This window comes from Carassius auratus, unplaced genomic scaffold (assembly GCF_003368295.1).
Source record: "Carassius auratus strain Wakin unplaced genomic scaffold, ASM336829v1 scaf_tig00023745, whole genome shotgun sequence".
NCBI lineage: Eukaryota > Metazoa > Chordata > Actinopteri > Cypriniformes > Cyprinidae > Carassius > Carassius auratus.
Window position 1 is genome coordinate 113,706 of NW_020525295.1, and position 17,061 is coordinate 130,766.

A 17,061-nucleotide genomic window follows, 5' to 3' on the forward strand; every position below is an offset into this window, starting at 1 on the left:
TAAATTATCAAATTAATTGATTACTGTTTAGTCAGATGATATGAAAACGATTACCACTTGTTCAACAAATACACTCGTGTACATTCAAACACAATAATTGGGCATACATAGCAAACCCGAGTTCAATGATTTGCACGAGTAGATTACGTACAAAGTCAATGCAAAGACGCGATCAGACTATGGTTCAGACGCGTCCTCGTGCGGGTCTAGAGACACGATGCCCCGATATTGATCCTCGCTCTTTCTCTCCTCTTGTCCCAAACTCTTCATGATTTGTTTGGTTGGCCCGTACGCTTATGTTTACGGGAACTGTCCTTGTCGAAAGAACCAGCGGCAGATGGTAAACAGTAATTATATTCCATAAATAAGTAACACAATTCACACTGTTGTCATGTGGTTTCGATGTCAGTAAAGGCGGTAACAAAGGGTAACTAACGTCATTGACAGGCGAATGCACTGCCCCGTGTCACTGTTTAGAATGGGAATTTTCTCATGATTTACAAGTAGTTGAAAAAAAAAATTTGTAATCAGCTGGTCAAAATATATAACACTAGCTTAGTGGTTTTTGGATATTTTACAGCAAATATCTTACAAATTAGACTTAGATTAGACTAACTGAGACTTGTCGTGGCACTTGTATACCGTTGTTGTTCTCTTGTTGACCTGACTGCTTCTATTGTTCTCATTTGTAAGTCGCTTTGGATAAAAGCATCTGCTAAATGATTAAATGTAAATGTAAATTTGAATTACACCTTTAAGCATTATAGGAAATGTCAGTAAACTTAACTGGTAGAAAAGTACCAGTACCCTTTCTGTTTTTCTACTTATTTCTTCTCACAATAAAAAACAAATGAGTAAACTTGTATAATCTACTGTGAAATGATGGGTAAAAAAGTATTTATTAAAGCCCCTTTCACACTGCACATGCAAATTGCCGGAACATTGCCGGGTCGCCTTCTGTGTGAAAGCAAACACGTCCCGGGATTGATTCCGGCATTGAACCCGGGTCGGGGACCTAGTAACGAGCGCTGTGTGTACTAACGCCAGATTTAATGTTGTGAGCTCTTTTTTGCGCGACTTTTTTACCGGCTGTTTTGAAGGAAGATCAACTTTCGTGACAAAAAAATATGTGCAAACTGTAATGAAGCAGAGATCAGTTAGTTTCTCACTTTCCACGCTGACGCTGAGATTGTTCGCCAGCTTCAGTGAAAGTATAACGTGCCTAACGTTTTCGACTCGTACATTACACGTCACGCCCTGATGTCACGTGTCGTTACAGGACCTTTACAGGTTGTGTGTGAAAGCACGCAAATATTCTGATCTGCACATCTTTCCATTAACTTCATCTAAATCTCTTTTTCAGGCATGAAACGAATCCATGCACTTACCATTCAAGCCAACTATGAGCTGAGGATTGACCTGGAGGACTTCGAGAACAGTACCTCCTTTGCAAAGTATGGCTCTTTTGGAGTGGGTTTGTTCTCTGTTGACCCCGACGAGGATGGCTACCCACTGAGCATCGCAGACTACTCTGGCACAGCAGGTATGCTATTCACATTATTCTGCCTTTTACCGAGAGTTCCTGCAGTGTGGAGCCCAAAACTATTACATGTATTGCAAAGGCAGAGGTCTCGCAGGAAGTCATAGGTCATAGTGTCCTGCTTTTAAAGCTCTGTATTCTTAAGACATCCTGCACAACAGCAATTCAATCGTGGACCTGCATTGATGTCTGGAGCCAAAGTTCATGTCAGGTTTAATGGGGAGCCACAGGTAAACGCTGGTAAAAGCTCTTCGGTTGATATGTAGTCTTTCCTAGACAGACTTTTGACAGATTATTCTGGCCAAAAAAGTCCACTTTAGACCATAAGAGACAATATAACTGACATTTATTGTGTCCAGTTTCATTCCTTTTTTTATTTTTTTTTGGGTGGGGGGTATAAATGAGATATATTACAAGTCTCTTGCAAAACAAAATAAATAAATATTCAAACAATTGATGATGAAAATTAAAAATAATGCTTTAAATGCATGTACATGTATGCATGTAAGTATTTGTCATATCTGACCCTAGACCACAATATATATATATATATAAGTGTCAGTTTTCGAAATTGAGATTTATACATCATCTGAAAGCTGAATAAACAAGCTTTCCATTGATGTATGTTTTATCGGACAATATTTGGCCGAGATACAACTATTTGAAAATCTGGAATCTGAGGGTGCAAAAAAAACGAAATACTGAGAAAATCGCCTTTGAAGTTGTCCAAATTAATTCTTATATTATTAATCAAACAATCAGTTTTTATATATTTACGGTAGGAAATGTACAAAATATCTTCATGGAACATTATCTTTACTTAATATCCTAATGATTTTTGGCATAAAAGAAAAATCGATAATTTTGACCCTTACAATGTTTTTTTGGCTATTGCTTAAAAAATATACCCCAGCCACTTAAGACTGGTTTTGTGGTCCAGGGTCACATATATGAGTCAGATTTGTGGGAAGATTTTGAGTCAGAGTTGTGAGAAAATATGATGCGTGTCAGATCTGCATCATTTTCAGCAGCGGAAGCTCTGAAAGCAGCCAAAATAACCTAATAACCCAGCTGCAGCGATATATGCAAATCAAAGAACAAGTTTGATTTAAAGAGGAAATCGATAACTTTTTTTTTTGCTTTAAGGATTCATCTATATTTAATTTAGAATTTAAAGTTTGATAAGTTTATTCAATTTCTGTATATTTATGCTGAAGGGCACAAGTAAATATGACATTTATTACAGTGGGTTTATATGGAGATTGTTCAAAGTTCACTTAAGTTAGAAGTTGTTATTTTTTTTTAAAGTCTTAATAAATGTTAAAATTGATAGCTCTCAAATATACTGTAATGTTGAATGGCTATAGTCTAAAACTCATCAGATATCAGTAGAATTGGTATCAGCCTTCAGTCATAAAAATAAGATGCCATTAAACAAATATAAAAAATATACTCTCATCATGTATCTACATTTATTTGAAGATTGAATGTGAAATGATTACAATATAAAAGTATATTTAAATACTTCACTGGTGGGAATAAATGTGATTCATTTCAGGAAAAATGTGATTAATTAGTTAATTAGTTGATTTTTACAGCACAAATAAATTTACAGTATATGTGACTAGTGCTGGCAAAACGAGTCACAATTAGCAAATTTTCAAAAAAATGTATTTTCATATTCTGTTTGAAAACCTTATGAAGTCGATAGAGTTGGGAAGAAACTAGTTAAAGTTTTCTGAAGGTTCCAAAATAAACTCACCTAGCAACCATACTTTAAAATCTCTGGTAATACCACCAAATTCTGCACAAATGAAAACCCATATCTTTAGGAAAATTATATGTTTAACTTTTTTTTATTTCCATGATGCAAATGCATGGGGTGTTTTGATCGATCACAGAAGAGGTTATTGCGACCAGAGGTGTGTAACGCAGTTCAATTCCAATACAATTCAGAGGGTAACGATTCGATTATAAAATGATTCTCGATGCGTAACGATGCGTTTTTTTTCTCCAATTCTTTTATTAAATATGATTACTATATTAATCATAATAAAGTTATTTTTATTTTATCTTTGTTATTAAAACATAAGTACAAAGATGCAATAAACAGTAGATTCGTTCAAGTAAGAAAAACATAGTCTTTAGTGTATTCATTACAAATAAAATAGTTAGGTTTAGAGCATTCCCTTTTTTCTTTTATTGTTGGATTAACATTGAAACAGACGGCCTATGTAGTAAGACCTACTATAGTGCAAGGATCTAATATTATGTTACACATCAGATTTTCTCCCCAATTAATTAGCCTGTGCACATTCCGACTCATTTTGACTGCATGGGTCACATGTATAAGTGTGTGTGTGTGTGTGTGTGTGTTTGTGTGATAGCAAAATTTTTGTGTTCAAAACAAGCCCAAGTTAAGCACGGAGAGGAAATCCAAACTTAGTGGCCTGAATTGCACTCAGCAAAACCAAAAAGATCAGCCCAGAATAGAAACTATCATGAGAATCACAAGACTAATCTAACGTTTCCTGCCCTGTTGTCAGCGGCGTTCAGATATATTCCTGCGGCACGCAAAGCAACGGGGGCCGCAGGTTATCGCCTGCACCGAGGCGAAGTGATGAGCAATTCTCACTGCTTCACCTGCGCTGTCGCCGGGGCCTCTTTTTAACATTAATTGGGTCCTGCTCTCTATTATTTGCAGGTTTTTCTCCTCGAGCACTGCGCTTCATTCTGGGGCCGGACGCGGGCATGACCTTCGCCGTGTGCTGGAAAGGGCAGGGATAATGAAGCTGTAGAATACATCTATGGCATTCCAATAAAGCAGACACTCGGCTTATTATGGGAGACATAAACAAACACTACGATTAACATAAATCAAGAGAATACTGCATTCACGTAGCTAATTAGTGAGGCTATCTTAAACATCCCCCGCTGGAGGAGTCATGCTACATTGATTCCCAATCTTATCAATTACGTCTTGTTTGGACTCTTATGCCGCTGTCTGGATTAAAATGCAGACGTGGTCGTATTAATGTGTACAGGTAGATTGGACTGACCGTAAGCATTAAAATCACATTTAGATTTTTTTTTGTCTGAGCTGTGCTTGCTCAAGTATGAAACTTAGTTTTGGATGAAATGCTGAGAGAGATCGACATAGACTGAATGTTTTAGCACAATGAAATCAAATCAATTTTTTCAAGAGTAGACGGTAGTGCGGAACAAAGCAGCAGCCTAGAAACTAAAGAAATAAAGACCAAAACACTTCGCAGGCCCAAACCGTGGCTCCTAGGGGGCAACATTGTGAGATGTCCTTGACACTTTTAATAAAGGTTTGTCAGACAAATAGCACGTCCCTCCTCAGAGTCCAACCATCACAGAAATTAGAAAGGAAAAATTCTGTCACAAGGTCACTGGTAAAAGGCACATCGTGGCCATAGATCAGATGAAAACAACTGATTGTGGCAGGCAGCTAAAAGTTCAACTAACAGCAGGATTTTAATATATTCTCACTTTATCTGATGCACTCTCTGAAAACAATGTGTCCATTTATCGGATATTAACAATGGAGTATGAAAACTTGCTGATAAAGCATTTTAATTTTGGTTTTAACGATTTTTCCAGTGGTTTGGGACACTTTTAAACTGATCAGACCAGCTACACCAGTTTAATCTGGTTTAAACTGACCAATTGTTCCAGCTTAAGGTGTTCACGTTGGTTTTTGAAACTTGATATTTAGTTTGTTTGGAACGCATTAGTGATACAAGATGTTTCACCAGCTCTAACCAGATTGACCAAGGTGTTCTACCAGCTGAACCAGTTCAGTACCAGCTTAGTTAAGTTAACCATCTTGACCGACTTTGACCATCATTTTTTTTAAACATTCAGTTGCTTTTAAACATGTACTATTATCTAAGATAGATAGATAGATGTCAGGGTTAGGCAAGGGAGGAACTCAAGTGCAGACAGGAAGTACAAAACAAAGAGTTTATTAAATACAAAAAGGGGAAAACAAAAACCCACGAGGGGGAAAACAAGGGCTAGGGTAGACACTAAATAATTCTACAAAACTCAATAAACAAGGCAAACAAAGACTCAAGACAGGAGAACACTAACTACAAATAACACTCACGGCTATACAGGATACAATCTCAATCACAGGTGAGGAACACTCAAATCACAATCCTTAGGGAACAAATCTCAATGAACCGACGCAAGACAGAGCACACTAGGAAAGCTAAATAGAGGGAACAATCAAGACACGACAGGTGGCACAGATGGGACAATCAAGACACGACTAGGTTAACAAGGGGGGCGGGGCAAGGGAACGAGACAACACAAGCACATGGCCCAAAGGCAAGGCCATGTGCTTGTACACAAAACACGGGTCTGTCATGATCCTGCCTCAAGACTAGGAAAAATCAAGGACACGAGGGCAGAATCATGACAGAACCCCTCCCTTAAGGAGCGGCTTCCAGACGCTCCTCAAGGGAACATCAAACACGAGACATGACGGACTGGGACACCGACACAAACCAACAAGACATGACAAATAATAACAAAGGCAGACATGAATACACGACGGCAGGGTTAGGGTGACAAATCAAAAAAAACAAACAGGGAAGGGGAGGAGGCGGGACCACAAAGTTCATGGGGGACAGACCAGGGTGAGTGGGTGGGGCAGGAGCTTTAGGAGGACAGGACGAAGGCTGACGACGGGGGGTACGGGCAGGTCTGGGTGGTGAGGGGCGGGGAGGGGTCTCGGGACAACTGACAGGGGACCTGATAGGAGCAGACAAGGGACGCGGGGCAACACTTACGGGACGCGGGGCAAGACTTACGGGACGCGGGGAGACGACAGCTGGACACGGGGGGACAACATCTACTGGACACGGGACGACAACATCTACTGGACACGGGACGACAACATCTACGGGACACGGGGCAACATCTACGGGACACGGGGCAACATCTACGGGACACGGGGGCAACATCTACTGGACACGGGACATCTACGGGACACGGGGCCACATCAACAGGATACATGACTACATCAGCAGGACACGGGGCAACACTCACGGGACACGGGGAGACGACATCTACGGGACACGGGGAGACGACATCAGGACACTCGGGATTTCTGGGGACAGGGTCTGAGGACAAGACAGGACTGACGGGGACTTCTAGGATACGGACAAGACTAGACAAATAATCTGAAAAGGCTTTAGCCGCTAAGACAATTGGCATCTCCTTACGAGATGAGACACACTGAACTAAAGTCTTTGCTGCAGAGTCGGCCGCGGCACTCTCCTGCGCTCTCACGACTGCCGACTTGCATACTGCCCTCTTCTTTGCCGGCTCGGGCACGCCAGCGCTCACCGCTGCTGGCTCGGACACGCTCACCGCTGCTGGCTCGGGCACCCCAGCTCTCTCCGCTGCTGGCTCGGGCACGCTCACCGCTGCTGGGTCGGGCACGCCAGCGCTCTCCGCTGCTGGCACGGGCACGCCCACCGCTGCTGGCACCGGCACGCCAGCGCTCTCCGCTGCTGGCACGGGAGGAGACAGGGTCACAGGACCGGCAGGCCCCCTCTTCCTCCTCTTCCTCCTTGGGCGCGGTGCAGAGACCACAGCTGGGTCAGAGGCGGGTTGGGGGAGTTTGGTCTCGGGCAGGGCAGTCTCGGACGCCGAAGACTCAGAAGTTGACTCCCACGAAAACCGTCTCCCTCGTTTCATGGGGAGACTGCTGGCTGTGGAGGGCACCTCAGGACTCTGGGAGGGGCTTGCCTGATCCCCCAGGGTTGCCACGGCCAGGACACGACCCTCAGGGATCGTTGGCAGCTGGGTAGGTGGAGGGGACCTCTGTGGCTCCTCCTAGGAGATGCTTTCCCACAGCCGGGCATAATTACGGAGGACCCATTCCCCCTCAGGCGAGTATGGGAGGGTGACCCCCTTCCTGTCGGTGGGGGACGACATCCAACATTGTCGACGGAACTCCAACAAGTGTTGGAGCTCGGGGGACCTCCTGCCTGCTGAGTTCCTTTTTGGTCGGTTCATTCTGTCAGGGTTAGGCAAGGGAGGAACTCAAGTGCAGACAGGAAGTACAAAACAAAGAGTTTATTAAATACAAAAAGGGGAAAACAAAAACCCACGAGGGGGAAAACAAGGGCTAGGGTAGACACTAAATAATTCTACAAAACTCAATAAACAAGGCAAACAAAGACTCAAGACAGGAGAACACTAACTACAAATAACACTCACGGCTATACAGGATACAATCTCAATCACAGGTGAGGAACACTCAAATCACAATCCTTAGGGAATAAATCTCAATGAACCGACGCAAGACAGAGCACACTAGGAAAGCTAAATAGAGGGAACAATCAAGACACGACAGGTGGCACAGATGGGACAATCAAGACACGACTAGGTTAACAAGGGGGGCGGGGCAAGGGAACGAGACAACACAAGCACATGGCCCAAAGGCAAGGCCATGTGCTTGTACACAAAACACGGGTCTGTCATGATCCTGCCTCAAGACTAGGAAAAATCAAGGACACGAGGGCAGAATCATGACAGATAGATAGATAGATAGATAGATAGATAGATAGATAGATAGATAGATAGATAGATAGATAGATAGATAGATAGATAGATAGATAGATAGATAGATAGATAGATAGGCCCATTAACGGCCCATTCATCTGGGCCATTAAAGCATCCAAGTGACTTCTTCAGCAGACGTCTCAACTGTGCAGAGAAGCTGTCAGAAAGTGTTTTAGCGATTGTGTGTTGATGCTGAAGTACCGATTTGATATGACATTATTTCAGTATGACAGTGCATCCCTGTGGAGATTTTGATGAGCCATACCCCAGAATCCTCTATTTTTCATGCATTACTGTGATGTGTTTTTGCAGCTGAGATGAAAAAAAGAAGATATTTTGGTGTAAATGTGTGCCTCACACCCTTGTTTTGCATGCTAGAATTTTCATATCATAACTGCTTTCAGTGCACAAGCATGCTGTCTTTAATGCTGATCTGTTTAATGAAAGGCATTTATGATAGTGTAGAGAAAGAGCGCTCAGCCACAGCAGGGTTCTCTGGGAAGATATAATTACCTGAGATGAGTTTTTACACCCATGATGATGCCCTGATCTCTGTAAACACTTTGAGTGCTAATACAGTATCAACTTCAAAGCACACTAATGACAGTTTTCCAAGCACACAGAAATGTTTTCACTACCATTAGTGAGGCCAGAGTAAGAAGCGAAATTGCATGTGAGTGTTTGATTATTTTGTAACAATGCTTGTACAAGTATAGAAGCGTATAATTTGTCTCTGATGTTGCAGTGTTTTTCGGCATTAATTTGATTATGCATTCATGCATATACAGTACTAATGACTTGTATCGCCCTCCTGTGGTGGTCTGTCTCAAGACATTTGATAAAGCTGCACCTCCATGATGACACTCGCTACACACCCCCTCAGGTGCACAAATTGTGAGGTCTGGTTTGCACAGAATCTGCGATTTACTGCAATGATTAACCATCTCATTCAACAGGTGATTTTTTTTTTTCAGTGTCGTTTGTATGATTGGGTGTACACTTTATGAATATTACAGTATATTACTATAGCAGAGGTAGTTTGTTAAGATTTTTTCATAGAGAGAAAGAGTAAAGGATATTCTTCAAGCAGCTTTCCCAGCTGAAAAATAATTTGTACATTAGGCTGGTCTGTTTTGGATTTCAAGAAGTTTGGGCATTTCTCAGTTGGCTGGCCAGCTAAGCCAACTGGTTTAAGCTGACGACATTGTACCAGCTTGAGGTATATATATATATGTATATGTATATATAGTAACATGTTCTACACTAGCTATCATGTTATAAAAATAAATATATATATATTTATTTTGCCAATTAGACAATGGATGGGAGGAGATGTTCTACACTAGCTATCATGTTATTTATAAAAAAAAAATTATATAATATATATATATATATATATTATTATTATTTTTTTTTTTTATAACATGATAGCTAGTGTAGAACATGTTACTACACCAACGGTTTCTACCAGCTCTAACCAGCTTTACCAACATGCTTCAGCTTTGACTAGATATTGACTGTAAGTTAATTTTGATTTGATTAGATGACAGATTAAATTTTTTTTGTGTGGGCTATCTCTTTAAACCAGTCTTAGAAGTTAGCTAGTCTCCAAAGCTCATAAGTCTTTTCTGTTTTTATGTTTTTTCGAGTGGTTTGGGGCATTTTTTCAACCAACTTAATCTTTTAACCTGACCCTTCCATTATGGGACTCATGGCTCATGGTTAACCAGAGTTGATAATGATCCAAAATATGAAAAGTTATAGACACTGAAGTGCCTTGAACATTTTTTACCATACTGAATTGTTTTTTTTTTATTTGATATATAAATACATGAAATCAGTCCTGGAGCAATCTAGAAATGTAATGGGTTGAAAGTCACATGTCTCATGAGTTTCTATTTCAAATTTGAAAAGATACCAGGAAAATGAGATTCCTGCAACCATTTTTCTGAGACTATGTCTAGTCCCCCCACCCCACCCCCCAAATATAAAAAAAATATTTACCAACTGTATTGAAGGGTTCTACAAACTATTTTAGTCATAAAACTTACACTTAAACATACCACTACATAGTTTTTTCAGCTATAAAACAATTGAAAGAAACTTAGACATCATATAAGTGATTTATTTGAGCACTAGAAAAATACAATAAGAATAATTTGCATAAGAAAAATAAATAAATAAGATAAAAAAAATATTTAACTTTGTATGCCAATTACAGTACATCCTGAGACTGCTAGAAATGCAGCATTTACAATGAATTCTGATCATATAGTCAATTATCACGTGTGCTGATGGCCAATTATAGAGATGGTTATCATATAAATGCGCCATAAAGACAATAAATCATACTCTATTCATATAGATGGCATTCACATTTATAGCCCTGATTACACAGTAATAGTGAGCTGATTTGCACTCAAACAGATGTTAATCATGAAGATACAGGCACATTCAACATAAAACACACTCACACATATATAAATGTTGAAAAAGAAAAAAGAAAAAGAAAAAGGCGATCGCTAAATTCTGCCTCCATCAGATGACAGGTGTCACGAGCTGTCACGAGGGAGCGTGATGTTCCTGGTATCACACTCCGGACTTGTGGACTTCCTCATTATGAATCATAATGCGATTGTATTATTCAACACGCTATTATTATGTTTGAGATATCAACCACTGGTCCATGACCATAATGTTTGTATAAACTGTAGGTAACAGCTGGCAAAATGTACATCTAGGTCATTAAAACTGTAATGATACCTACACTTAAATATTTTCTTCTCAGCGATGTCATCAATTGCTGATGAATTGCTGATAAATATTTTCTTCTCAGCGATGTCATCAATTCCCATCCATTGTCTGATTGGCATTTCGCAAGGATATCTGGGTAGTTAAAGTGTGTGGAGCCTGCATCTATGCGGGCTTCGCAGAAGACCAAGGGTACAATGGGGGCGCTGCTGAGCGCACTTCAGAGAGTTTAAAATGCTGAATGGGATAGCCTACAGACTCGTAGACTTGGCGAGCACGCGCAGTTTAAGTCCACGAGACCGAAATTCCACATGAAGTGCGCCATTTGGGTCAGAGCCAATCTTCCGCCTATCTTTCACTTATTTTGGTGGATTGTCTCATTCTGTTTGTGGCACTGTACGCTACAAAACCATGCCGTTTTTTTTACTACCAAGATGCAGTTTCTGAGCATGAGTTATTCCATAAAGGATACAAACAATACTGTCCCTTATGAACTGAAATGTAAACAAAGGAATCATCGTCCATACTGTATATATTATCCATAACGTTGGACTTAACGTGCTCCATGAGCTTTCGTTCAGTGGACCCTTACTTTCCTAACTAAACCGGGATTTACAGCTGTGGATGTGTTTATGACTCGTTATTATGATGAATCTGACATGTACTGCATTTTTATTCATTGTGTTTTGATGTGTACTGCTTGCACAAATTTAGCAAATACATTCTCTATAAGCTTTCCATTGAAAAACAGCGATCTGTCGTCGATGCTTGAGGCTTAGATCTTTATAATGATATATAGTTTGTCAAGATTAAATGTGTCCCATTTCATTTAATCTATTCGTAAATATTGACAGCTGCAAACAGGTGGAGTTTAGGACACCTGCATGTTGCATGTTGCAGTAGATGCAGGTTTAAACCAGTTTAACCTTGTTTATACTGACCACATGTTTACCGCTTAAGGAGTTCTGGTTGGATTTTGAATCAAGATAGTTTGCAACTTGTTACTGTTCCAAGGTGTTCTACCAGCTCTAATGATCTTGACCAACATGCTCCAGTTAATTATCTAAACCAGCTTTGACCTGCTGACTATAAATGGCTAAAACGGATAATCCACCCAAAAATTTGTCATTATTTACTCACCTCATGTTGTTCCAAACCTGTGAGACTTACTTCCTTCTGTGGAACGTAAGTCTTTTGAAGAAAATCTTTTGAAGGATTGGTTGCCAATATTCTTCAAAATAACTTTGTGTGTTTGTGTATGTGTATGTTAGTCCTAGAGTAAATAGTCATAGAGGTTTAGAACCATATGAGGGTGAAGATCTTAAAAGTTTGTCCAAATCAAACAGTTTTGGTCCCTGTTGACTTCTATTTTATGGACACAAAATACAACGGAAGTCAGTGGATACCAAACTCTTAGCCAAAGTGGTAGACCAAGCAGTACATCTTAAAGCATCTTGGGACAGCCAAAGACCATAAATGACCATCTTAGACTTGTTAAATACCAGGTAAAGCTAGCTTTATTTGTGTAATTTTTCTGCAGGCAACATCTCCACATCTTTTCATTAGCTCTCCTTTCACAGTCCATGTGCTGTCATTTTACACCACCATCATTCTGCTGATTTGTTATCTGCTACACCACACTGATGAATCTATGAGGCAACCCAAACGAGTTTATGATGTGTAACACACTTTATAATATGACATAACGGCATCAATTGGATCTCCTATGTCCCAATAAAACAGCTATCACTATTACGATACATGTTGCAGTAGAGTAGAATTAGAGTGAAAGAAAGAGAAAGAGGACAGGAGAAAGGTTTTTACTGCAAGGTTGGCAATAAAAGGCTGATCTTTACCCAGCGGAGCCGGGCAGTATTGAGGCAGGAAACTGGGATTAAATTAGCCTAGCTGCACACTGCAACATTATGTCCCTGAAACATACATCACAGAGCTTAATAAGGGTACATTAACACGCTCCTCTTTTTAGTTTCTGTCTCTCTCTCCTCATCACATTCTCAGTATTCAGCTATAAACATACTAAGGTGATTGAAACATGTTTTGCTGCTCAATATATGAGCCCATAAGCAGTGTTTTAGCATCACTATTCTAAATAATTGGATTTTATGAATTTAAGGTTTTAAATGCAAATTTAAATACAGACAAATAATTGTGCATTTTTATGCACAAAACTAATAATGCATTCAAAAGTAGTGTATTGTGCACTTTTTTCCTTTAAAAGTATTGAAAACTATAAAACTATATGAACAAAAGTGCAATATCATTTGGTTTGCAAACACTTTCTACAGCAGTATTCCTTTTACATTGTAGCAGTTAAAATATTTCTTGTAAATCTTAACTTATAACATCAATGTAATTAAATTAAAACAAGCTATTGTCACTGCCAGGACGTTAACGTTTTTGTAGAAAATATTTTCTAGTTTGTCATAGAAAAACAAGTTATGCTCAGAGTCCAGATTCTCGATCATAACACAGCAGAGTGTGGCACGGGACGACACTTGAGGGGTGGGTAGAGACCATGTGCGGAATGAGGGAGAATATTTAGGGTGTGCTCACACTAGGCAATCATAACACCCAGTGCCTGGCTAGTTTGACTAGTGTGATCGCTCCGTTTAGCAGTCCCTGGCTCGATTGGAAGAGGTGGGCAAGAATAGGTTAAGTTATATAAAGATGAGTGAGTATGAGTGCTAACTGCGCAAAAGCACAGATTTTCTGATGCGTGGAGCATGATTGCGTGAATATTTCTGAGCGGCAAAAGTGATAGATGTGTAAAGCAATATATTGCGAGAAGGCCGTGTGTTACCGCGTCCCATATGACTCAAAATAATAAACTGCAAAGTTAACAAAACAATGCACTCCACTGTGTTGAGCAAGTGCTTCTCTGCTGTCTTAACGTGCTATCTAAACCTTCCTATTTCCCAATTATGAAGTCGTGATTACAAGCTCACTGCATTCTTTTCTGTAAAAAATAACAGTGGACAATGGTTTGTGAATGCTGATGCTTAGCCTAAATAATCTGATCCCCTCATCCCCTCATCCCCTCCTGTGACTTATTATTTGTCTGTATTTGTATTTAGAGCAAGTGAGCAACGGACTTTCATAATAATAATAATAATAATAAAAAAACTTCGTTAACATGCTATAAAATAATTATCGCCATTATTCAATTAATGCATTAATACCGCGTTAACTTACCCAGCCCTAATATATATATATATATATATATATATATATATATATATGAAAAGAAGTCTTTTATGGTCACCAAGACTATTTGTTTTCTATTTGAACATATATTTTAAAATTTAACTTATTCTTGTGATTCAAAGCAGAATTTTCAGCAGCCATTACTTAATTTTTAGTATCACATAATCCTTCAGAAATCATTGTAATATGCTAATATTATTTGGTGCACAAAATTTCTTATTATTATCAGTGTTGCTGCTTAATATTTTTGTGGAACCAGCAATTAATTTTTCAGGACTTGTATATAAAGACAAAAAGTACTTCTTATGCATTGTTTTAAAGTTCCATTTGAGTTAGGATGGTGCTTGTGATGTAGACTGTAGTCAGCAACATAGCTCACTATGTTTTGAAACAAAACTTCTATTCTTTGTTGAAACTGTGTACTGTTTTACTGCAGTAATCTTAACTTTCCATGACACGGATAAACAAAGACATTGCGGTTGAGTGACTCTCTTGTTCTTTTGTTTCTGTCTCTTTTTCTCACCGTCCCTGTCTCTCACATGCTCACTCTTCCACCCTTGCTCTGTCTTTCTCAATCTTTCTCTCCATCATGCATTGATCCGACGCTGCAGGCGACTCGCTGCTCAAACACAACGGGATGAAATTCACCACTAAGGACAAGGACAACGATCATTCTGAGAATAACTGCGCGTCCTTCTACCACGGCGCCTGGTGGTACCGCAACTGCCACACCTCCAACCTCAACGGACAGTACCTGCGCGGCCAGCACACCTCGTATGCCGACGGCATCGAGTGGTCGTCCTGGACGGGTTGGCAGTATTCACTGAAGTTCACCGAGATGAAGATTAGGCCAACCAAGGAGGAGAATAAATGAGTGAGGACTAGAACACTTGACTAGAAGAGCTCAAAGATGGCTGTAGGTGTTAGAGACACTCAATACAGAAACGCAAGAACTTTCCGGCAACAACCTCTTTCTCATGTTTCCGTTTCTATTCATCTCTCAATTCCCGTTTTCCTACCATCTTGTAGTGTTTGTGCTAATGGGCCGATGTTTTTCTCTTGATCTGTTGTTCACATCTCTGAATATTATTATGAAACATTGCAGGTATTGTCAAAAATGTACTGATGAAATAAAAAGATCGATAGTTGTTGTCTATAAAAAGAAAAAAGAAAAACAAACAAAAAAATACTTCTGTAGATGTGAAATTTAGCAAGAACGTGTAGCTTTTCATAAAAATAAAGACTTTTAACTCTTCAGACATCTGACGGAGAGGCAGCTTGTCCTATGTTTTTTTTTCATTCAGTGCTTAATCAGTAACTCATGGTTAAACATGACAAGGTTGCCATTGGTGTGTCCAGCCCCTGCTGTAATATCGGGGAGGTAGCTAGATTTTCCCACATGTCGAGTAAATATGTTATTGACCACCAGAGATGCTCAAAGAGAATATATGTCACAGTGGTGGCTTTCAGAGTGATGGGCCAGCAGTACAGGTGCATTTTTCACTCTGACAGGTCAGTCGGTGGAGGTTCATCAATGGAGAAGCTGAATGTCTATCAGAAAACACAATAACCCTTTGGTGTTACTGTCGGATAGAAGAGTGTTGGATTTTATCTTATGCACAGTAGTTTAGATTCACCTGATATCACAAGGAGATGGATTGATGGAGCCTTAAAGGGTTAGTTTTCCAAAAAATGAAAATTATGTCATTAATGACTCACCCTCATGTCGTTCCAAACCCGTAAGACCTCTGTTCATCTTCAGAACACAGTTTAAGATATTTTAGATTTAGTCCGAGAGCTCTCAGTCCCTCCATTGAAGCTGTGTGTACGGTATACTGTCCATGTCCAGAAAGGTAAGAAAAACATCATCAAAGTAGTCCATGTGACATCAGAGGGGCAGTTAGAATTTTTTGAAGCATCTAAAATACATTTTGGTCCAAAAATAGCAAAAACTATGACTTTATTCAGCATTGTCTTCTCTTCCGGGTCAGTTCATGTTCAATGAGTTCAATGACATCATTTGCATTTTTCGGTGAACTAAGGCTTAATCTCAGAGAACTGAACTTGAGTTGAACTGCTTTTTTGTTGCTGTTGTTTTTGTTGTTGTGAACAGACTGACCCTTCTATTTTAATTGTCAGATCATCTGCCGATCATTTGAGTAGCTTATTTAGCTCTTTATTTTTCCACCAGTACATGATCAAGTTATTGATTAAATGCCATTTGTTTCAGGTAAATTGTGAAGTTCTCAAAATATTTTGCTTATAAGGACTGGTTTACCCTAAAATGAGAGGTGTCAAGATTTAAATTGCATTTAAATTGCATTTAGGTATTGAAGACCTAATATTTTATAAAAGTGTAACAAGTGTTGGATTCTCTTAAAAATCAATGTCAGAAAACTGACAGACGTGTGTGTCTGTACATGTTTTTCTATACTGGTGGGGACTTAAACCTGAATACACACCAACACATGGGAACTTGTGTTACCATGGGTACAAAAGCTTGTAAATCGTACAGAATGATTTTTGTTTTTTTGGGTTTTTTTTTTTTAGATATAAAAGATATAGATATAAAATAAAAATAGTTTTTTTGTGAGTGGTAGGTTTAGGTGTAGGGTGATAGAAAATACAGTTTGTACAGCATAAAAACCATTACACCTATGGGGAGTCCCTACGAGGATAGTTAACCAGACGTGTGTGTGTGTGTGTGTGTGTGTGTGTGTGTGTGTGTGTGTGAATGTGTGCGTGTGTGTGAATGTGTGTGATTTTTGTGTGTGTTCAGCAAATTGCTGAATCATTTACTGATTTGTTCAAAATAATGAATCATTCAGAAAGAAGCAACACCCAGAGAAGTGCAACGACATTGAATCTATTTTCATTGATGATGCTGCATTATTTAACTGTTGTATGAAATCACGAGGGTGTGTTCTGTTTTTATTTGTTTG

The 17,061-nt window shown here is 39.4% G+C and overlaps 1 protein-coding gene across 3 annotated transcripts in view; it reads left to right on the forward strand.

Moving 5' to 3' along the window:
* LOC113077991 (fibrinogen C domain-containing protein 1-like) overlaps positions 1–17,061 on the forward strand; it is a 101,789-nt gene that overhangs the window by 81,109 nt on the left and 3,619 nt on the right. For 2 of the 3 annotated variants that reach the window (XM_026250258.1, XM_026250259.1), the window contains 2 exons: positions 1,364–1,543; positions 14,731–15,856. In XM_026250258.1, the coding sequence (XP_026106043.1) occupies positions 1,364–1,543; positions 14,731–14,993 (443 nt within the window). In that variant the 3' untranslated portion in view covers positions 14,994–15,856. Of the gene's footprint in view, positions 1–1,363; positions 1,544–14,730; positions 15,857–17,061 lie in introns of those variants that run through there. The other variant, XM_026250260.1, reaches the window with a different exon arrangement.